The 22,781-nt window shown below is 50.5% G+C and overlaps 1 protein-coding gene across 1 annotated transcript; it reads left to right on the forward strand.

Annotated features, from left to right (window-relative positions):
- The first annotated feature begins 11,481 nt into the window (after nt 1–11,481).
- Nucleotides 11,482–17,909, forward strand: LOC124701235. The gene is made up of 4 exons (XM_047233280.1): nt 11,482–11,916; nt 16,670–16,881; nt 16,998–17,265; nt 17,353–17,909. The coding sequence occupies exons 1-4, from the start codon at nt 11,593–11,595 to the stop codon at nt 17,638–17,640; spliced, it is 1,092 nt and encodes a 363-aa protein (XP_047089236.1). The 5' UTR covers nt 11,482–11,592; the 3' UTR covers nt 17,641–17,909.
- The last annotated feature ends 4,872 nt before the right edge of the window (nt 17,910–22,781 follow it).

A 22,781-nucleotide genomic window follows, 5' to 3' on the forward strand; every position in this document is an offset into this window, starting at 1 on the left:
ACCTGGATCGCGGTGGCAGCACCCACCATGGCGCTTCCAACGACGGTGTGGTGGCGGCACAGGCAGAGCTAGGAAGAAAAGTTCCCTGATCTACTTATCAAGCTTGTAACCTTGCTAGTTGAATTTTTTTCCTCCATGATGCACTTTTCTTACTTAACCTGATGCATTTACCCTGCTAAACGCACAAATAGTACTAACATTTTCCTTTTACCCCGATGCATGTGCATCAGGGTCACCCTATACAGATCCGCCCCTGGGTGGCGGCCGGGGCGTAGCGGCACGCTCGTGGTAGCATGCGTGCTGACGGGTAGATGGCGGTCGTGTGGTAGACGGGCTTGATCTGGGCCAAGATGGGTACGTGCGGGTCACCGGCGGCGCAACTGCTTCGACTACTTCAACAACTTCGACAAGGGCACCAGTCATGGCGGTTGCGTCATTTTCTTCATCCGAGGAGGTCAGCAAGTTGGCGACTGTGGCTTGGTTGCCGGGGAAAACTGAGCTCCGGCTCCGGTTATGGCAGGCGATGGCGCCACATCTTTGGATAGTTATCTTGTTGAAGACATCGTCATTTACATCATTGCTTACTCGCTTGGCTGCTCTAGGGGGGGACCCTAGATCTAGGCTCCCATATCATACCATGGTGGCGCTCTCCGTGTTGCTCTCCCTTGAGGGGCATAAATTTTGGAGTAGGTGCTGGATTGAGGAGGCAAGAGGTGGAGCGGTGTTGCGTCTATGACGTCAAAGACGATAGTCTCGATGGCGTGGCGTAGCGGGGTCTTAGCGGCGGGCGCATGTTGACGGATGCGTGCATGGCATCGGCGTTGTTTGGCGCCAAGGCGGTGTGGGCGGCAGGCTCAGAGCATCTCCAGCCGCGTCCCCCAAACCGCGCCGGATTGAGCGTTTGGGGGACGTGTTTTGTTCGTGCCGCGTTTGGGGGACGTCGCTCCCCAGCCGCGTCCCCCAAACGCCGCCCCCAAACATTTAAAATAATTTTTTTAACACATAAACCATTTATATCAAATGTAGCATATGAATAAAAATGTTTGCGAGGATTGTTTTCAAATTAAATTACAACAAACAATAAAACAAGTAATCAAATAGAATAAATAGGGCTAGATGGTACCTTCTGTGCGCGGAGGTGGGGCGGATTTGACGGCGCGTTCTGGGACGCGCTGGCGACGCGGCGGCGGCGGCACGATCGGCGGGAGCCCCAGCCGCGACAACGGTGCCGACTCTCAGCAGAGATCAGACGCCCAAACGGCCGGGAAATCCAGCGACGGCGGTGGGGTGGGAGGCGCGGGAAGGAAGGAGCGACGAGAAAAGAGGCGCGAACCAACGATTTATGCAAATAGTCGCCGACATGTGGGAGCCCACCTCGCTTTTCGTTGTGTCCGGCGTCCCCGGAGCGTCCCCTGTGGGACGGGGACGGGCTCGGGGCGCCGGACACCGTATCGGGCCGCGCCGGATAAAAATGGGCTTTGGGGGACGCGACTGGAACGCTTTTTTTGTCCGGCGCGCCCCAAATCCCTTTGGGAGACGCTTTGGGGGACGCGACTGGAGATGCTCTCAACAAGGTTTTTTTTTCGAGAATAGGCTCAACAATTTCAGTGTCTTGATTTGGAGATTGGTTGGGCGACGGTGACTTTTGGAACACGTGCAACGGTATATGTTGAGGTCAGATGGGCTAGTTTATGTTTGGGCTGACCGTTGAAGCTGTTAATATGGGCATGGGGCGCACAGCCCTAACATGACAACCCCTTAATCAAAGCTCGTAGATGTTGCACAGTTATCGCTGGTGGCTGAGGATGATCTCCTCAACATTTTCTTTGTACGACTATCAAGAGAAAAGTATGTGCATCATTTCGATGCTAAAAGACAACATTGCGCGCGGTGCGTGTCGGCGTCTGTAGCCTAGGTCGAGATAACGAGAGCGGCGGGTTCCTGGAAGAGAAGCAATTATGGAGTTTTGCGACGTGATGTGTGTCTGGTCCGGGACGGGTCTAACCCAACGGCGCTATGGCGGCTGGCCGGTCCTGCAACTCGGCGCACGTATTGGACGATCGGAATCGGACAAGTACATGCATGGATGGAATGGATGATGCGCATTATCCACCCAGGCTGGCAGCTCACCGCTGACGAGTCGCCGGCCCTGCACCTCTCCCTCTCCGTCCAGGCGTCCACTCACCACACTCTCACTCATCACACGCGTGCGGTTTGTGCGATCTATCAATGAAAAAACATCTACAGTTTGAGCACGATTTAAAGGCACCCAAGTAGTAGGGGAGCATTTCTTTACCCGGTAATCCTAGACTTACGGATAAAACTTACGCGCTTGACTTACGGACTAGACGTGGCCTAATGCAGTTGGATAAAGATTGGGGTTGGTTGTTTATCCAGCAAATGGTAATGCATCGCTGCTCACCACGTCAGCCTGTAAGCTCGTTCCGTAAACAAATTGTCCGTAACCGTAGCATTACTCTTCTTTACCTTTGGCAGCGGCTGCTAACTGCGTATTCGGCCGGTGGACACCCATGATCGTTTTTCGGCGTGGCCGCCAGTTAACTTTTCCTTTCCAAGAAGACACTAGCAACGAGGTTAACTTTTCCTTTCTAGGACACTAGCAATGAGGCACGACGTGCACGCAAGTATCGACCAATATAAGCTAAGTTGCAGGGGTAACAATATAAAAAACTATCTTTTAACGCAAAAAAAATCTTAGCATAAAGATTTGAAAAAAAGTTCAACTTTCAGAAATGATGTATCCTAAATAAACCATAGAAATACCAGACGCAAACGGCCAGTCGTGATCCGAAGGCCAATGTCGTGTCCGCAGAGCTACAGTGCATTTTACCGTCTGATTCAGAATAAATATACTTTTATATCCTTTCTTTAAAATGTAAAGTGGGAGGAAGCCAAACAAACCAACCGGGGCCTTTTGAACTCTCCTAAGCTAATATGCGCCAGAGAATTGGTCACATTTCGTGTCCGTTTTACTTTGGGCAGCTGGAAGTGCCCTAAGTATATTGATATATACTACTATGGCCCAAAGACGGAATAAATTGAGTGTGGAACTTTTTATTTAAAAAATAGATATCTGCGAGAAATTATCCTCCACGGATGTGCAATTTGAAATTTTGAGAATTCTAGATTGCAGGCAAACTTTGCTTGCTAACTAAGAGGACCGCCAATCGATTTGGTAAATAATACAACCAGCACGAGATTACTGATGACGATCTCAGGTCTCATTACCATATCGTGTTGTTGCCGGCACACAACCACAGGTCACATGCCAAAAGTGAGATCATAAACTCTACGTATAATAGACTTATCTTGATGATGCTTAACAAACACTAGTAGAAAAATGGTGCATTAGTATCTGTTGTATTGCCCAAACCTTTAGTACCGGTTCGTGACACGAACCGGTACTAAAGGTCTCCCTTTAGTACTGGTTCGTGTCACAAACCGGTACTAAAGGTTTTCCTGCTTCCCACGCACCTCCACCCCCCTGGATCGCCTTTTTTTGCTCTGTAAAATACAAATGAAAATGATAGAAAATTCAAAAAATAAAATGTTTTCAGATTCTCATATGTTATGCAACCGACTATTCAGCGAAATTAAGAAATTTGAATTTTGACTTTTTTGCAAAAAAAGTTTGAAAAATGGTAAAACCGCATTAATTTTTGCATACGACGTCGGAAAAAAATGTAGAATATATCAAAATCATCGTGGGAAAAAGTTACATCTGAATTCACAAATTTTTTAGATTCTCAAAATTCCAAATGAAAATGTGAAAGCAGGAAGATTTTAGTTTTTTTTCTAGAAATTTAGAATTTTATATACTTTTATTTTTTAAAAAATTAAAATAATAATTATAAGATTTTTTGAGTCCTAACATATTACTATTACTTTTATCAAATTATAAGATTTTCAATTTTTCAAGTTTTAGGTTTTGCAAAAAATATTAAAATTTTAAAAAATAATTAAAAAGTTAATTTTATTTATTTATTCAACATTATTATTACATCATTACTTTTGTTTATTAAAAGAATTATTTAGAATTTAAACGATAAAAAGTGTGACATCGACCAACATGTTAATAGGATTGATATGATACTACTATCACATACATGCGCGCGAAGCACTTGGAAGTGGAACGGGATGGAACTTGGAGTTAAGCGTGCTAGTGCGGGAGTAGTGTGACGATGGGTGACCGACCGGAAAGTTTGACCACGGGTAAGTAATTTGACTAGAGATTAAGTGTAGTTAGAGACTAACGGAAATACTAGTAATTCTAAAAAAATAAAAAATAAGAGGGAGTGAAAAAAAAGGGTGTGTAAAATAATTAGAAAAAATAGATAAAAAAATTAAACGAAATAGGCTTTAATACCGGTTCGTGTTACGAACGGGTACAAAGGTCTCCAGCCCCACGGGTTCCTCCGTGCCCACGTGGAGGCACCTTTAGTACCGGTTCCTTATTTAGTACCGGTTCCAAAACCGGTAGGGATTTCTCTACTAGTGAAAATGCGTATGGTGTAGCACGAATTGCTTAACAAAGTGGAGGCCACTGCCCTTGCCATCAGACCGAAAACGTTTGGTATGCGGCGCACGTGCATGCTTTCGGCCTTACGTTTTTCCGCCGTCCGTGCATCGCCGCCGAACGTGGCACGCACCGTGCGACGATTGATTCCATTATCAGTCGTCAGTTCGTCACGCGACTCCACCGCGCGCACTGGCCGGCTACCCAACAATCGGTCGCTAGCTAGCTTTTAGCTCGCACCACACGCAAAGTCACGGGCAACCCGGCCGGCCGTCCGTCGAAAACGCAAGGACACGAGGGCACGACGAGACTAGCCATGAATGGCCACGGACTCACCGGCGAATATCCATTAACATTATTCTAAGCTTGGCCCGGCGAGAAGCGAGGAACTCGATTGCATCTCGCGTCCGTTTGTCCCAGACGTGCCCGCCATGTCAATAACCTAAACTTTGCCACGAGCCCACGCGTTGAGCTGCTAGGAGTGGCCATCATTTCCCGGCACCGACGTATATGGTGTGCGGTGGCGTCCGGCCGGCGACTCTCGCGGGCGCAAAGTGAGGGATTGATCCCACTATCCCACGCAAGTTGCCAACGACGACCGTCGTTCACCCAGTGACCCTGCGACCGTTCGTTCGAAAGGCAGGATGGAGACCTAGTATCTATAGTGGTGGATCCAAGATTTTCATTAAGCCTCAACATACAAATTTAGCAAAAAAATTATTAAAATTTTCATCAAAATAGGCTGTGTCCCCGGCTGAAAGCCTAGGCACGTGCCAGGGCTTAGGAACGGTTGGGTCCGCCTATGATTGTAGGGATGCATATGAGAAAGGGCTTTTGGCTTCCGAGCTTCAGTGTTCCTGTCACTTTTAATAAATTGAAAAATATTTTTTAAGTTATTAAAACTTTGAAAATAATTATGGAAATTGTCACCGATACATCTCACAATCATGCAGAATCTCAACCGGATTTTTTTTTTGTGCTAGAAAAAAATGAAAAGGTCTGATATGTTTTGGAGATTAAAAAATATACTACTCAGATCTACACTCCTGTTATTTGTGTGTAGCTCAAAATATAAAATATATGAAATTGATATTTTACACGTGTGTGGGATACATCATTGACTACATGCTGTTTTTTTCAGAACTTTTGGAAACTCAAAAAATTTGATTTTTGATTTTGTTTAAAAGAACGAGATCACTGATGTCCGTGTGCACTAAATCTCTATTTGGATGCATATGATCTTCTTTATTAAATTATTCAACAAGGACGAAAGTTTGGGGTCTACTTTGAACAAAAAAGAATTTCTAGGATGATACGTATATTTCTCATAAAGGTTGAAGGATGAAAAGTAGACTTTCTTCTTCAATAAAGCACAGTAAAAAAAAATACATCAAAACGTACAAGGCCACCACGTCACGCCTACGAATCAGACAATGTGTGAAAATTATATCAACGAGGGCCTTACACCCTGAAAACATGAAAACGCTCACCAACTACGAACCGAGGACATCAAATACCCCGAGACGCCTACGAATCCGACAATGTGTGAAATTATATCAACGAGGGCCTTACACCCTGAAAACATGAAAAACGCTCACCAACTACGAACCGAGAACATCAAATACCCCGAGAAACCCTCAAAGAGAAACGAGGGCCTTCATCCAGTACACCCCGCGAGCACCTCACGGGAACGCTACATGTGGTGGATTATCTATCCTGCAATATGGTGATGATAAAATTATATTTATGGAACATGGCATCGAAAACGTTGGGAATCTAAAGTTAATTTCATCATATTTCGAGCAACTCTCGGGTTCGAAAATTAATTTTCATAAGAGTGAATTATTTTGTTTCCGCCAGGCTAATTTGTATGCTAAGTTATTTGCCAACGGGCAAGGCCAGACCTAGATTAGATATTTGGGTATTCAGATTGATTATCGAGGACTTACAAATAATGATGAAAACATATTGAGGAAAGAGTACAATTAAGATTAAGTAGTTCGAAAGGTAACTGTTATCCTTCAAACAAAGACTTGTTCTCATTAATTAAGTAGGTACTCTACATGATATTCTGATTGGATTATTTCCGCTCAAAGTTATTTTGGCAAGGTGACACTCAAAAGAAGAAGTACCGACTAGCTAAGTGACGATGCTGGAGAATCCAATTGATGCTCTAATGGAACTATTTCTAATGCTTTGATGGTGTTTTATTATTTGTGTGTGGATTTCAGGTTAATTTGCCATTTTTCCTATTTTTAGGGTTTTGGCTATATTTTATTGTTTAAAATGCCTTATTATTGAATTTATTGCAATTTTAATTAATTTATGTTAATTCTAATGTTTTGGGAGATAGAGTTATTTTATTCCTTCATTTTGCATTTTTTCAAATTTTATTATTTTAACGTATTTTAATTACTAAAATGCCTTCCTTCAATTAAGTATCTCAATTAGCATTTTATTTTCTTAAAAGTATTTTTTTTCAAAGCTAACAAAATATGATATTTGAATTCCTTTTCTCTAAAAGAATATATATTCCGTTTATTTTTTAAGATGTTGTGCTTTTGTCCTATTTTAATTATGCGCGTTCTCAGTGTCGTCTACTATTAATTTTACAGTTTAAGATTTACATGATATGTTAGAAGAATATGATGACTAGCGAAAGAAGATGGTACTAGTGGTGACCAAGATCAAAAGATGGAACTAGGGTTGAGGTAGTCAGATTCAACTCTGGAATTCAAATTTGAAGTAGTTTGCGCATCAATTTTAAAAGTTCAAAAAATCCCAACAATTTGTGGATTCATGAGATACAATGCACAAATAACAGTTCTAACATTTTTCCCACGTTGGGGTTTTACGAAGTGGCTCTTCAAGTTACTGTCTGAAGATGGAGCATGGCAAAAACTCATTTGACGAAAATAGTCCAAGGTTTTTTTTTTTTGAAAAAGAAGAAACATTTTTTTCCTCTTTGGATCATCTATAACTAAGGATAGATTAGAAATACGTTTATGGGAGGATACGCGGCTAGGAAATGCCCAACACTGTATAAAGTATGCCGCATTGTAATATAATATTCGTCACAAAGGCGATACGACGCGTCACTGTCACGGAGTCATCTCCTCAAAACGTGACGTCTAGATGGAAATGTAAATCTGTTTGAGGCTTTGACCAGGTAAATTTCGCACGAATCTGCAATAAATAGATCGTACGGATAGCAATTGGGGGGTGCCTTCCTTGGTGCGTGTGGGAAATCAGCGAGGGTGCCCTTGTTTTTTTTTTTTCTGAAATCAGCGCGGGTGCCCTTGTTTTTTTTTTTTTCTGAAATCAGCGCGGGTGCCCTTGTTGGTGGAGCTGACTTTTTGTGTCCGCAAAGTGAGAGATGGATCCGATCCGATTATCCCACGCAAGTTGGCAGTGCACGTCCTCCACCCAAGGACCCGGCGACCGTCGCTCACTGGTCCTGTGCTCACATCTCGATGGGTAATGCACTGAGAGTATCTCTAACACTAAAATCATCTCCAGCCTTGTCCTCCAAAAGGTCCCCTGAATTAATTTGGAGCGTGTTGGACCAAAAAATCGTTCCAGCCGCGTCCCCCAAACCCGAATTTTGTCCGACGCGTCCCGATACGGTGTCCGGCGCCCCGAGCCTGTCCCCGTCCCACAGGGGATGCTCCGGGGACGCCGGACACACCGAAAAGCGAGGTGGGGAGTGGCGGGGCCGACCCGTCAGCGGCACAATAAATTTTAACCTAACCGTTCCCTACCTAGCGACGAAAGTTATTGGCTTTGCAGCGACGGTGCAGTTCCCGCAGAGGCGCAGCGACGCGTCCCGTCGCGCCTAGCTCTGCGTGCCGACGTTAATGAGCGCCACCGCTCCTCCGCCTCCTTCCGGCCTATAAAAGGGCCGCCTCTCATCGTCCCTCTCACACACAAACCCTAGCGCCTCTCTCCCAAACCCTAGCCGCCACCATCTCAACAAGACTCGACGCTATGTCTGGTAGAGGCGGAGGCCGACCTCGCGGCCGTGGTCATGGTCGTGGCCGCGGCAGAGCTGAACGCTCGCCGTCGCCTCCCACGCCGTCGGCTTCATCGTGGGAGATGGACATGGAGCCGGACGTGCTGTTCGAGTTCGTCCTCCTCCTCAAGGGCGACCCGCGCGGCATCCAGAGGCTGCCGGACTCCTTCGCCGACTACGTCGCCGGCGATGACCGCCCGCGCACGATGCATCTGCGGGAGGCTGCGTGCGGCTACTACCGGTGGATCGTCGACGTGATCTACGACGCGCGCGGCAAGATGTACCTCAACATCGGCTGGAAGAAGTTCGCGCGGCACCACAACCTCGAAGCCGGCTTCATCCTCCTCGTTCTCCTACTTCGGCGACGGGGACATGAGCGTCAAGGTCTTCGACGAGACGCGCCGCCGCCGGGACTACCACGGCGACAGCACCGACGAGGAGGACGACCGATGATGAAGAGTGTTGTTTCTTCGCAGCGAATACGTGCACGGAAGTTTCCGGATGTTCGCCTCATCGGTAGAACCAACAAGGGCATCATCCTCCTGCTGGATTTTCCAGTTTGGGTGACTGGGTGTGCCCTCGAGTGTTCTTTCTTAGCAGCGAACACAGGAAACCTTCGATGCACGGCCTAGTTAGGTTTAGATTTTTTGCAAAATGTTATATTTGTGTCCACCATGGTTCAAACTATGTATTAGTTTGTGGAAAACCATGTTCCAAACTGTGTCTTCGTGTACGTTCCCAATTATGTATTAGTTTGTGGAAATTGAAATAAAAATGCCAAAACAAGTATTTTAAATGTTTGGGGGAGGCGTTTGGGGACGCGGCTGGGGAGCGACGTCCCCCAAACGCGGCACGAACAAAACACGTCCCCCAAACGTTCAATCCGGCGCGGTTTGGGGGACGCTTTGGGGGATGCGGATGGAGATGCTCTAACAGAGTCCGTATTTATCAGAACCGAATAAACTGAGTTCAGTCTCCCGAAAAACAAATTGAGAGGGCATTTAAGCATGGCGCAGAACAAAAACCGTAAACGCAAACCGAAATCGCGAAAATCAAACGTCGCGGGAAATCGATTTTCACGATTGAAGTCGATTTCATCCGATCAAGCTTAATTCGTTCATAATTTACAATAATAGTGGCAAAATACATACACATTGGACCTACATTACGTACTACAGACCTAATTAGACTAGAAATTTAGGTACCCAGAGACTATACTGTCACCGGGGCGTCGGCGGAGGGTTTATGGTCGCCGGCGGTTGCTAGGCGACGATGAGCACCGCCACCTTGATGGCCGCCGCGCCGGAGGTGCTCCGGCAGAGGAGAGGCGGTCCGTCGGCGTCGTCGTCATCGTCGCTGCACGGGGGCAACGGCGGCGGGCTGCACTCGCCGGCAGCAGGGGCGCCTCCGCTTCCCCATCCGCAGCCGCAACCGCCTCCACCGCCGCCTCCGCGCATGCTTCAAGGCGGCGCGCCATTAGCTCCAGCCACTTGCGGCCGGCCCGCTTCCATGCGGCGTCGGAGCGCGACCGCCTGGCGCGCTCCGGCTCTGCCCGTACGCCCGACGGATGGCGACTTGACCTTCCGCCGCCGGATCGGCCACCGCCCCTACCCACACGTCTTGAACGCGTCATTTCGGACGGCGGGGTGGTGGCCGTAGCGGCCGAGCGGCGTCCGAGCGCCCGGGATTGCTCGTCGGAGCGGAGGCAGGCTGCGGCCGCGGGAGATGAGCGGCGGGAGGGGAGTAGGGTTTCCGAACCGAACTCCCCTCCGCGAACCCTTTTAATAGGGGCCGTGCCGGGAGTTTCTCGGGCCCCTGAACTTCCAATTCGGGCCGGCCTATGTTTACGGGCTTTGATCTGCGCGCGTTTCGGCCCGAACCCGTAAATCGCCGCCGCGTCCGCCTGTCTTCCGCACCGATGCGGAGCTGCGCAAGTGGAGCCGGAGCGAGGGCGCGCGCAAGCGCAGGGCTCACACCCACAGGGAAGCTCGCGCGCTACAGCAACGTTGGCGAGGGCTCCTCGTCCGGCCAGTCTAGTCGCGCACCGCGGCTCCTTGTCACGTAGAGCAGCGACGAGGACGACCTCGTCCCCGCGCAGTCGCCGACCTTCTCCGCCGGGGACTACGTCCACGACAGCGACGAGGAGGAGGCCGTCCTCACGCAGACGAAGGCCGTCAGCGTGGCGGAGGCTCGGGCGCGCTTCCGCCGGGAGGAGGCGGACGCCGTCCGCCAGGTCCGGGAGTACGAGGCGGCCCGCCGGGAGGCCCGCGTCCGCTGTGTCAAGCTCGAAATAGATAAGCTTGACGCCGACGATGCATGAAGATCGTCCATGACAGCCTTGGCGCCGTATGCCGCCGACTAGCTGTGCCACCACCGCCATTGCCGCGCGCCATAGGTCACTATAGTGGCCACATTTTTATTTAGCTAGGTTAGCGCTTGCCGGTGTACCACTAATTTATCGTCAATTTGTCGAACAATGTAAGTATCGATGCTCAATCGGAGCATCTATGTCATGTCGAACTATGATCATCGCCTAATTTACTCACGCCATTTTGAATTCCGCTTTTCGGTTCCATTTTTTCCGTTTCTTTTATGCGCCACGGCCAAAATCGATAGAACATTCGTTTTCGGAAAATTGAAAACAATTTTTTCGGTTGCACTTTAATAGAGAAGCTCTGATGCCCCACCGTGAGCATATATCCAGCTAGGCCGAGTGTTGCGTATACTTTTCCTCCCGCCGGGAGTCCCGGAAGTCCAAGCAGCTAGCTAGCCGTTCGAGCCGTCGACGCCACCGGAGTTGGTGCGGCAGTGGCTGTCACTCACCAACCGTGCAGCCTCCATCAGCATCAGACCAACCCCACCACCAGTCCACCTTCACCACCTCCCCTCTCCCCTTGCGGTCTTGTATAAGTAGCTCGTCGCCCCAGCCGAGTTAGCCAGCGACCGACGAGAACCATCTCTCATCGCCTCGCCAAGAAGCAAATCAGCTTCTCTTTCCAACCGCTCCCACCGCCCAAGAAACCTCCAACGGCAGCAAGCAACCATGTGGGTGACCTCCATGCCGCAGGTGTGGGACGAGGAGGCGAGGAGCGGCAAGGGCGCCGCGGCCGGCATGGTGACCCCCGCGCCGGCCACCGCGCTGCTGGGCTCGCTGGCCGGCTGGCTCTCCCGCGTCGCGGACCCGCCGGCGCCCACGGTCTGCGGCGCGCCGGGCGGGCCGCCCGTGACGGCGCCCAGGGTGACGCTCCGGGACGGGCGGCACCTCGCCTACTGCGAGAGCGGCGTGCCCAAGGAGCAGGCCCGGTTCAAGGTCGTCTTCTCCCACGGCTTCACCGGCTCCCGCGAGGACAGCGTCCGCGCCACCCAGGTACTGCATCTTCGCCCGGCCTTGAATTTTTCTTCTCGCCAGAGCGGCCGGCCAGTTCTTCTTCGTGCTATAGCATTCCCAAGTGCTGCTACGTAGTACGAATGCCATAGCAATCCTGGTTTGATCGCGCGCGTCGTCAGGGGAGTTACCACAAAAGCATCTATCCAACTGATTAAAGTAGTACACAATTAATCAATCTGTATTCTTGAATTGTTGCTCTCCCTGCAGCTTTGATCGAGTCGTCGAGGGACTGTTTCTCTTTTATTCAAACAAAAAATGCTGCGTACATATAAACTTAATTCATGAAATTTCGATCCCAGGTATTTGTATACTACTAGCATCTAAAAACTGATTATTAAATTGTTGAATAATAATCTGTAGAAGTAGTATTCTGTATCCGCGCTGTATGAACATGATTGCTGGCTGTTTCCTTGCGCTCGCATGACGACCCCTTTAGTTAATTAGCGCGTACGCTAGCTCAGCAAAGCTCGGGTCGTGATAGCGATCGATGCTCGCCCTGTCGGTGGCGGAAGCCAGCAGCTGTGAACGGTAGGAGAAAGGCTTGCTGGGTATGAGCTGGTGTACGGAAAGTACACGGACAAATGTGTAGCCTGTTGATTGGTTAAGTTTTGATTCCGCCCTGAAAAATCGGGCCACGTTCTCATCCTTTCCTCTGCGTGCTGAGTCCGTAAGATTTTTCCGTAAGATGCATCCGTAGGTGTAGCATTACTCGCTGGTGTACACGACGATCAGTTTGGTGAGTCGCCGTTGTCAGCCTATGATCGTAAGAGCATCCCCACTCGTTGGCGCTCCCCACGCCCAAATCCGGCGAAATTTTCGTCCGGATTGGATGAAGATTTGGCGTGGGGAGCGCCGAAGTTCCAACCGTCCCCGGCAGGAAACCCCCAACCTCGACCATTTGACATATTTCAAACAAATTCAACATAAAATTTAACAAGTTCGGCAAACAAGAGGACGAAAATTGCTTGAAACAAATTCGGCGATAACGATACAATGTTTAACAAGTCGCTGAAACAAATGAAGCACACAAATTTCACAATTTTTCAAACAAATTAAGACGGACTAGTTGGCGTCGGCGTTGGCGTTGCCTCGGAGCCTCCATATGTGCTCCACCGGATCATCTTGCGACGAGCTGGTGCATTGTAGAGTCTCGAATCTCTGCCGCATAGCAATGAAGGCGGCCCATGATGGAGGCACCTGGTGATTAGGGCAGTGCAAGAGGACCCTCTCTCTCATATGGTGCTTCTTGCTCGGCCGGAGGAACCGGATGCTTTCGCTCATCTTCAATAATCATGTTGTGTAGGCACACACGGCGAGTTCATCACCTCCCACATCTGATCTTTGGACCAAGTCATAGCGGGGAACCGGACGACGAGCAAATCTCTGTCGTAGGACACCAAATGCTCGCTCGACGTCTTTTCGGCAAGCTTCTTGTTTCTTGACAAACTCGCAAAGTTTGGGGGTGCTAGCGTTGGAGATCGTCTTCACAAATGTTGCCCACTTTGGATAGATACCGTCCGCAAGGTAGTATCCTTTGTTGTAGTGCCGACCATTGATCACATAGTCCACCGGGGAGCATGACCCTCAACAAGCTTGGAAAAGATCGGGGAGCGAGTTTAGGACGTTGATGTCATTGTTGGATCCAGGCATACCAAAGAAAGAGTGCCAAATCCAAAGATCATGGGTAGCCACTGCTTCAAGTATCACGATGCGGCCTTTTTTGTGACCCTTGTACATTCCCCGCCACGCAAACGGACGGTTCTTCCATTGCCAATGCATGCGATCAATGCTTCCAAGCATCCCTGGAAAACCTCTAGCTTCATTTGTTGCAAGGATCCTCCGAGTGTCTTCGACAGTGGGTGATCTCAAGTAATAGTCCCCGAACACCGCTATGACGGCCCTGCGAACCGGTAGAAACAATCAAGGGCGGTGGACTCCGCCATCCGAAGATAGTCATCTGCGGTATCACCGGGAGCTCCATACGCCGACATCCTCATAGCCACCGTGCACTTCGCGGTGACGAAAATCCAACCAAACCGGTGCAATCCGCCTTGCATCCGAAGTAGGGATCAAAGTGGCGGATGGCATACACAATTTGCGAAATAGCTTTCTGCTCATCCCGAAACGACGCCGGAAAACAGTCTCACCGTGCAATGGATTGTCGGCGAAGTAGTCGGCGTACAACATGCAGGTAGCCCTCCATTCGCTGTCTCGGCTTGCACTTCCGGCGACCTCGTGCCGACCCACCACGCCGACGAGGTGCCGGTCCGGCGTACATGCTTGCCAAGCAACCAAGGATCATCATGTGCTCGTCGTCTTGGGCGGCTGCTCGCCATCTCTTCTTGCATAAGCTCGACGAACATCTGCTCCTCCTCTTCGTCCGAGTCCATGGCCGGCGAGGCAAATGGACGAACACCGACGGGCGTGGTCGAGGCAACCCGAGCCGCGAGCGACGACGAGCAAGCAGGCCGGAAAACAGGCCGCCGGAAGAGCGACCGGATAGGCGCGTCGTCCAAACACGGCGGAATATAGGCAGGTGGGGAAGGAGTGGCGGCGCAATCGGGCAACAAGCCGGCGGGGTGGTTCCGGCGGCGAGAGAGATACAAGGGGTGGGGGAGATTTTGAGCGACGTGGCGGTGGGGTTCGTGCGTCGAGTCACCAGACGGATCGGGCCCTTCCCCGCTTTTCACTCGTCCGGAGTCCCGAGCGCTCCCGGGGGCCGGGGGGGGGGGCGTGGGATCGCCGGATGAATTTAGGCCCAAATCCGGACGAAAACGAGAAACCGGGGGCGCGACTGGGCCGATTTACACCGTCCGGATGGAAAAAACGCTCGCCGGGGGCCTCCTCGGGGGGACGAGTGGAGATGCTCTAACGGGCAGCCATGTCGTAGCCACGCGCGCGCGCCCGTCTCCCTCTACCTGCCAAACTCCAGGTGGAAAAGTCGTTGTTGTTGTTTTCCCTAGGTCAATTAGTTTGTTAGGCTTGAAAGCGAGCTAAAAAAAAGTGGTTAGCGACCTACTAATACCATCATTTAAAATATCAGTTCGGTCTACAATTTTTTTTAGTTCAGTAAACGAATGTTTTTACTATTTTATGTTGTAAACACAATACATATATAAATACACTCACGCACATACACTCCCATGTACAGTATGAATGAACGCACGTATGGGTACCATACCCTTACAAATACACCAGAAAAGATAGACTGGGTTCAAGAAACTTCCAGCCGGTCTTGAGGTTGAACACGTCATTACATGCGCTTCACTATCGACGAAAACATTACATAGTTCCAACTTTTTTAGTTGATGTTGGGTGAGCCCCTTTTTTTTCTTTCCTAGGTCAACGTCTGTTTGTTAGCTTGAAAGCGAGCTAACAAAAGTGCCTAAATAATATCATCATAAACAAACATCCCATACTCCAGCGCATGCATGAATACGCGTCACAATTGCTAGAGGTGTTCACATGTTAATATACGGACGCACAGTAGACGGTAGCGATTACCGGTACGTGTTCCTCTGGCATATATGGCTCCTTGTACACTGTCCGTACTCGGACACGTTGCCATCCACAGTGAGGGCAGCTGGGAAACCCAAGCTTCCAGGTCGAGCAAAGTGTCACGTAACCGCTGCCGCGCCGCGCGTGACCGAAATCTTGGCCGGACTCCCCGGTGGAATCTTCCTTCCTTCCGGACGGAATCTCTCCAGGATTCCAGCCACTTTGATTGGTACTACTGATCTGACTGATCATCCCGCAAAACAAAGAAAAAATCCCGGTCCCAGTCCCAGTCCCAGCGACGGCCTTGCCTGCGTGCTTCCTCTTGTGCTAGATGGTCCCGCTTGAGCAGTAGTAAATGGCTGGCGGCGGCTTCTCCTGGATCACAAATCGGCAAACGGCCGGCTGCAAGAATAGGTCCACCCAACCCAACCCCATTGCTCTGCCCTGCCCTGCGCGGCAATGGAGCTGCTCTGCAAGGCGCCGGTGCTCAGCTGCTTGGCCAAGAGGGGCGCGGTGGGGCGGTGGATCCACCGGGCCGTCATCCCGCCGCCACCTCCCCCGCGGATCTGCGGGACGCCCGGCGGCCCGCCCGTGACGGCGCCCAGGGTCCGGCTCAGCGACGGCCGCCACCTCGCCTACGCCGAGTCCGGGGTAAGCAAGGAGGAGGCCCGCTTCAAGGTCGTCTTCTCCCACGGCTTCACCGGCTCGCGGCTCGACGACATCCGCGCGTCCCCGGTCAGTCGCCCACCCGCGCCGCGCTCCAGTCTAGGACAGCGATTTCGGTTAGGGTTATTATTACCATTCGGAACGATTTCTCAGCGGGCTGATTGGCTAGCTACGGATCCATCAGCCGCTCATTCGTCTCTCAGAGAATGTGTTGCTGAATTAACTGCATTGCATGGCTGTGTCCAGTTTGGTGATGTATATGCTTCATGGATTGGAATGCAGTACCGGCTATTCATGGTATGCAGTACTAGTAGTTGATTGATTGTTTTCAAGAGAACTGTGTCAACCCCTCGTCACCAGCTCCATACTGTATTCAGATTACGTGGTGATGTAGCTTGATCGATCTAGCTTATCCACACACTGAAAATTTACTCTGGACTTTTATCCTCATATGTCTGCTGACCAATTCCTTTTCATGCAAAGTTCCAACTTGACAAATTAAAAATCTTGCCTGTTCAAGCTTGTATTGTGTCAGATACTAATGTCTGAACCTAACTTGTGTTTTCAGGAAGTGGCTGAAGAGCTAGGCGTGTACATGGTGGGGTTCGATCGTGCCGGCTACGGCGAGAGCGATCCGAACCCCAACCGATCCGTGAAGAGCGCCGCGCTCGACGTCGAGGAGCTCGCGGACGCGCTAGGACTGGGCCCTAAGTTCTACGTGATCGGCATCTCCCTTGGCTGCCATGCTGTCTGGGGCGCCCTCAAGTACATCCCCGAAAGGTAAGAAACCCGTGGTGCCAGTCATGCCTACGAATACTGTGACCAGCATACCAAATGGCCATATTGATTTGTATCAAGGGCAGTGTTTGATGAATGTGGATCACTCTGTGCTGCAGGATTGCTGGAGCCGCGATGATGGCGCCCGTGGTGAACCACTGGTGGCCAAGCTTCCCCGCCGACCTTGCTGCGGAGGTGTACAACAAGCAGGAGGTGGGCGACCAGTGGGCGCTGCGCGTGTCGCACCACGCCCCCGGCATCCTCCACTGGTGGATGGACCAGAGCTGGCTGCCCACCTCCACGGTCGTGGCCGGCACCACCCCGCTCCCCAACAAGCGCGACGCCAATATCCGAAACATGATTAAGGCAGACGGCACGTTCGAGAAGGTTGGACCTCCGTTTCACCACTTTCATGATGACCCAATTGGAGCGCTGCTGATGTTTTGCTAAATGAGATTTTCTATCATCTTGCAGAAGAAGGAACTAGCGACGCAGCAAGGCATCCATGAGTCGTACTACCGCGACATGATGGTGATGTTCGGCAAGTGGGAGTTCGACCCGATGAGCCTGCCGAAGCCGCCCTGCCCCGTCCACATCTGGCAGGGCGACGAGGACGGGCTGGTGCCGGTGGTGCTGCAGAGATACATTGCCAGCAAGCTCAGCTGGGTGAACTACCACGAGCTCTCCGAAACCGGGCACTTCCTGTCGCCTGTCCCAGGGCTAGGAGACACCGTTCTTAGGACCCTCTTCAGCCAAAGTTGAGCTCGCGACGTAGCAGTTGTCAGAAGCAGCAGCTCGGAACATATGGTTGCTTGCTGAAGTATAGCGTTCTTCCGGTACATTGATTTGTTCTAAGGTGGTCGGGTAATCGCTGATTGGCGATGATGATGTGTTATAGATGAAAGGGGTGGTGTAAGATGAACTTTTTTTTTTGTCGTGGATGTCGCCGCACGTGGCCAGAATGTCTGCGCAAAATTGTGCTTAAACCTTGGAAACGAGAAAGTGGAACTATTATACCATGATCTTTAGTATCTCTCATTCTCTTGGATACCAGAAAGTGTGCATAAAAGGAACGATTTCTGTATGTTGTCTTCCATCCAGGCGCCACTCATATTTCCTTAGTCAGATTGATCACTTCCTTTCATTTGTTTGTTTCTTTCACGAGTACAACTGTATACCGTCGGGTCTTGAGGAATTGCGTAAGGAAATGAGGGCTCAGGATTCCCAGGTGAGGATTTCGTGCCTCAAAAATCGAATCCCACAAACACAAAGCTGCTGCTGCCAAGAACATGTTGATCGAGTCCCTGGGATCCCCTTGCCGAACAATGGACAACCGGATTTTACTGCTTGCAGTTTCACAAATCTGGGTGTTTTTTCTGTCAGTTTTTCTTATCATGTTGAATGGAAAGCAGAACATCGAAGGTGAACACAAAGAGGTGATGGACTGATGGTTCTGACAGAACTTCTCCCCACGAAGTTTGGAAGAAAATTTCGAAACCAATGTGCCGCGGAAGATTCGAATCTTCACTGGCATGGGATCGTTCCGTGTTTGTGCACTTTGACAAACACGCATATCAGAATTTCAGTTAACTGCCCAGTGTGTACCTGTACTGTGAGCACTGCTCATGAGGTGCCAGAGAATTCAAGAGATACGGCAAGGTTTGGATTACTAGATTGTGTCAAGTCAGCTATTGACATGGACAGATCAGGGTCAGTGATTCTAGAGGAACTACACTATTCGGCATTTCGGCCAAACCAGGTGGAGTGGACTATGAGGTGCAAAATGTGACAGCTACAGTTATGGTGGCTAGCTGGTACATCTGGTGGTCAAGGAGGCAAACTGAAAACAAAGAACCAGTGCTTTCAACGGAAATGAGTGTGAAAAATATCAAAGCTATATTAGCAAATTGTTTGAAGCTGACAGGCTGCTGGATGGCTTCTGAAACTAAATGTTGACGCGTCCTTCTTGCCGGAAACCAGGCAGGGAGCGATGGGGGCTATTCACTATTGTCAGAGATTCTGGAGGCAACTTTGTTGCTGCGTGCTCTGACTCGAATGCACACAAAATACATGTTGCATCTACGGAAGCCATGACTTTACTTGGCGGTCTAAAGCTTGTAGAACAGGCCGGGTGCTAATCCCTCACAGTGGAGTCTGAATCTATGAAGGTTCTGGATGCTGTACTTAATCCCTAGGACTACAGAGGAACGGGTGCGGTGATCGTCGGTGACTGCCGGTAGCTACTAGCTTCGCCAACATTGTTTGCTAGAGGCCAACGGAGCTACACACGCACTTGCTCGCTACGGTGCTAGTCAGGGTTGTTTTGGTTTCATGATCCTCCCATTTTTCTAATTAGTGCAGTAGTTGATGACCGTCTTGACCGCATTTTTATTCAATAAAGTTGCCTGAAGTTTAAAAAAGAGCTGCTACTACCAAGAACCTATCAACAGCTAGCCCTGTTACTCAATAATAATTTTTTTTAGCAAGCTAGGGAAGCTTAATGGGAGTAGAGCCCAGCCCAATTGTATGTTCATGTGTTTCTTTTCTTTGAATGTTTCCGAACGCGTTTTGGGCCGGGCGAAACCTCTGTTCCATTAACTTTGGAGTCTCAGCGTACTAAACTCAATTTAAACTAAGTTATGGCAGTGTGAGAATTGAAAGTATTATCTCAAAAAAATGAGAATTGAAGTCACAAACTTTTCGATATCTTTAGGTGAGACTTATGTGTGTGTTTGTGTCGTGAAATTTAATGTTGAATAAATAATAGTTGTACTGTTTGTGGTCCTAATTGTGAGGTGTACCTCCAATTGATATCTTCAATGAAAATAATTTTTATCCTAAATTGCCAAAATTAAATAATTTGGCATATCAAAATGCCTTCCAATCATCGATATCAACGGAGAAGTGTATATGCCGCTTGTACCGCGTACCCTTGACACACTTGTAAGCCATGCTAGCCTACACACTGCCGGCAAATTAGTAAGTAGGGGTGTAAAACGGATCGGATCGGATTTCGTTTATACCATATCTTTTACCACATATTTTTCTCGGATTCGGACCGGAGCGGATATTGACCGCGTTCGGATTTGGATGCGGATATACCGGAATGCGGATTCGAATCGGAAATGGGGCGGACTCGGACGAAAACAAAAATATTCAGATGTATGCTCTCATCGGTAGATAGATATAGTTTTTGAAAATCTTGAGAGCGATTTGAACTTTTAATCTTATGTAGTAAAGAAAAAAAAGATATAATTTATGCTAAAACTCAAGCATTGATAGAATTTGGAGCTAAACATGCCCGCCAAATGAATTCGGTAACTCAATAACTACTAACTTTGTGAGATTGACCTTGGCTCTTGACTCAAAATCGAGTTATCCGGCTTAAAACTTTCGGATTATCCTAATTAAATTTTCGGCACATAAATTATCCTATCCGTTTACACCCCTATTAGTAAGTGCTGTGGCGCAGGTCATGCGGCAGTTATCTATGCACTGAGCGACAAAAGCGTCGCATGTGACAAACCCAAATTCTATATTTACGTTTATTTTGTATTTTAGAAAGAGTTCCGATGGTGTTTGAGCTAAAACACAAGTTACGTTGTTTTAAAGAAATTTCTATAAAAAATTATAAATCGTAAACTTTGCAATGTTACATTTTAGAAGCAAAAGCAGCACCTATCACAACGTGGCACCTAGCGGTGAAGTTTGGATTTAAAATGATTTCTATAATTTTTATTTTGTGCTATTTTACGACGTGGCATCTGAGCAACTTGAGAAGAGCGTGGCATGTGGGGCCATCTTGTCAGAACAACAGTTGGTAGGAACTAGGGTTCTACCGGGGCGAGGGCGTAGATTGTAGGGGTGGAAGTGCTGAGAGCGAGAGGGAGGAAGGCGGCGCCGGCGGCAGGGCGCCGTCGCGAGCACGCGGAAGGCGGCGGCTAGGGTTTGGGCGGCGCGGTCAAGAGAAGGCCGACTCCTCTGGGAGTCGGCAATAATGATATCTGATTATTGCTTCATTGATTTAGTCTATTACAACTTGTATATATAAGAGAACTTGCGAAACCCTAATCTGCTAACTGGGCTAAGCCCCTAACTAAGCTTGGCCGGTTGGGCCAATGGGCCCCCTCCGGCGGTAGACCAGGCCGGTCATAACATCTCTCCCCGCCTGCGCAAACGGCTCGTCCTCGAGCTGGTAGTCCGGGTAATGCTGCTTGGAACTCCTCGCGGCGCTCCCAAGTCGCCTCCTCCTCGGAAAGGCCCTCCCACCTTGCACCAACAAGTGCCAAACATCACGACGTAGTTGAGCGCGGAGCACCTTGGCCGGACCGGGCAGCGGACGACCCTCGGCCGTCGGCGGAAGTGGTGGAGTGGCCACCGGCGGGGCACCGCGATAGGGCTTCGACGAGGCCCACGTGGAATACGTCGTGAATGCGGGCCCCCTCCGGCAAGCCGAAGCCCGTACGCCATGGTCCCAATCCGCTCGACGATGATGAAGAGCCCCGCATAGCGCGGACCAAGTTTACGCTTGGCACGCGGGTCGAGGGATCGATGAGAGCGGTGCAACGAGCGAAGCCACACCCGATCACCCACCGCGTACTCAACCTCACGATGTCGCCCGTCATAGTAGTGCTTGGCGACCTGTTGAGCTTGGACAAGACGCCGCCGCACCTCGGCCGGCACCTCGTCGCGGCCGCGGATGAGCTCGCCGGCCTGCCTCCGTCCGCGGCCGTCGGCTGGATCCACCGGTAGGATAGGTGGTGGTGGCCGACCGTAGACCACCTCGAATGGCGTAGCACGCAGGGCGGAGTGGTAGGAGGTGTTGTAGCGATACTCCGCCCATGCAAACCAATCCACCCAAGCGCGAGGACGATCACCTGTAACACAGCGCAAATACATGGCGATCACCTTATTGACCACCTCGGACTGGCCGTCCGTCTGAGGATGGAACGCCGTGCTGAAGCGGAGTTGGACCCCAGCCATGCGGAAGAGGTCCCGCCACACGTGTCCCGTGAACACCGGATCTCGATCACAGACGATGGACGAGGGAAACCCGTGTAGGCGGACGATACCGTCGAAGAAGGCGCAGGCCACAGACGCCGCCGTGTAGGGATGGCCAAGCGCGATGAAGTGGGCGTACTTGGAGAAGCGGTCAACCACCGTGAGGATGACAGACTTGCCACCCACCCTCGGAAGGCCCTCGATGAAGTCCATGGAGATGTCGGCCCACACCTGCGAAGGAACGTCAAGCGGCTGCAAGACACCAGCTGGGCGCAAAGTCTCCGTCTTGTTGCGCTGGCACGTCTCACACGTACGCACCCAATCCTGGACCATGGCCCGATCGCTAGGGATGTAGAAGTCCGCGCGAAGATGGTGGAGGGTCTTCTGGACACCCTCATGACCGGCGGAGTGCGCCAAGAGCAGCACCTGATGGCGGAGGTCATCATGGTCGGGGACGAACACGCGGCGCCCGTGGAGGAGAAGGCCGTCGGTGACGCGCCAAGGATCGTCCAGCTCACCCGCGTCGAGCTGCTGCCGCAGAAGCTGGGCATCCGGCGCGGACACCATTGCCTGGCGGATGCGGTCGAAGAGGGCGAAGGAGGGCCCCGAGCGGATGCAGAGCAGGCGTCCGTCCGAGTCTCCCTCAGTGGCGTCGGGATCGGCGTCGCGGCGGGACAAGGCGTCGGCCACCGTGTTGAGGCGCCCTGGACGATACTCCACCGTGAAGTCGAAGCCAAACAGCTTGCTGATCCACTGGTGCTGGGGCACCGTCGACAGCCGCCCGGTCCAAGAGGAACTTAAGGCTGTAGTGGTCCGTACGTACGCGGAACGAGCGCCCCCATAGGTAGGGGCGCCAGTGGCGGACGGCCTGGACCAAGCCAATGAGTTCCTGCTCGTACGCC

This window comes from Lolium rigidum, chromosome 3 (assembly GCF_022539505.1).
Source record: "Lolium rigidum isolate FL_2022 chromosome 3, APGP_CSIRO_Lrig_0.1, whole genome shotgun sequence".
In the NCBI taxonomy this organism is placed as follows: domain Eukaryota; kingdom Viridiplantae; phylum Streptophyta; class Magnoliopsida; order Poales; family Poaceae; genus Lolium; species Lolium rigidum.

What these genes read in the sequence shown, in the direction of transcription:
- LOC124701235 (XM_047233280.1), top strand. Translation starts at nt 11,593, where the DNA reads ATGTGGGTGACCTCCATGCCGCAGGTGTGGGACGAGGAGGCGAGGAGC. An exon ending in ACAGCGTCCGCGCCACCCAG is followed by an intron (nt 11,917 to 16,669) that starts GTACTGCATCTT and finishes TTGTGTTTTCAG; the next exon opens with GAAGTGGCTGAAGAGCTAGG. An exon ending in CAGACGGCACGTTCGAGAAG is followed by an intron (nt 17,266 to 17,352) that starts GTTGGACCTCCG and finishes ATCATCTTGCAG; the next exon opens with AAGAAGGAACTAGCGACGCA.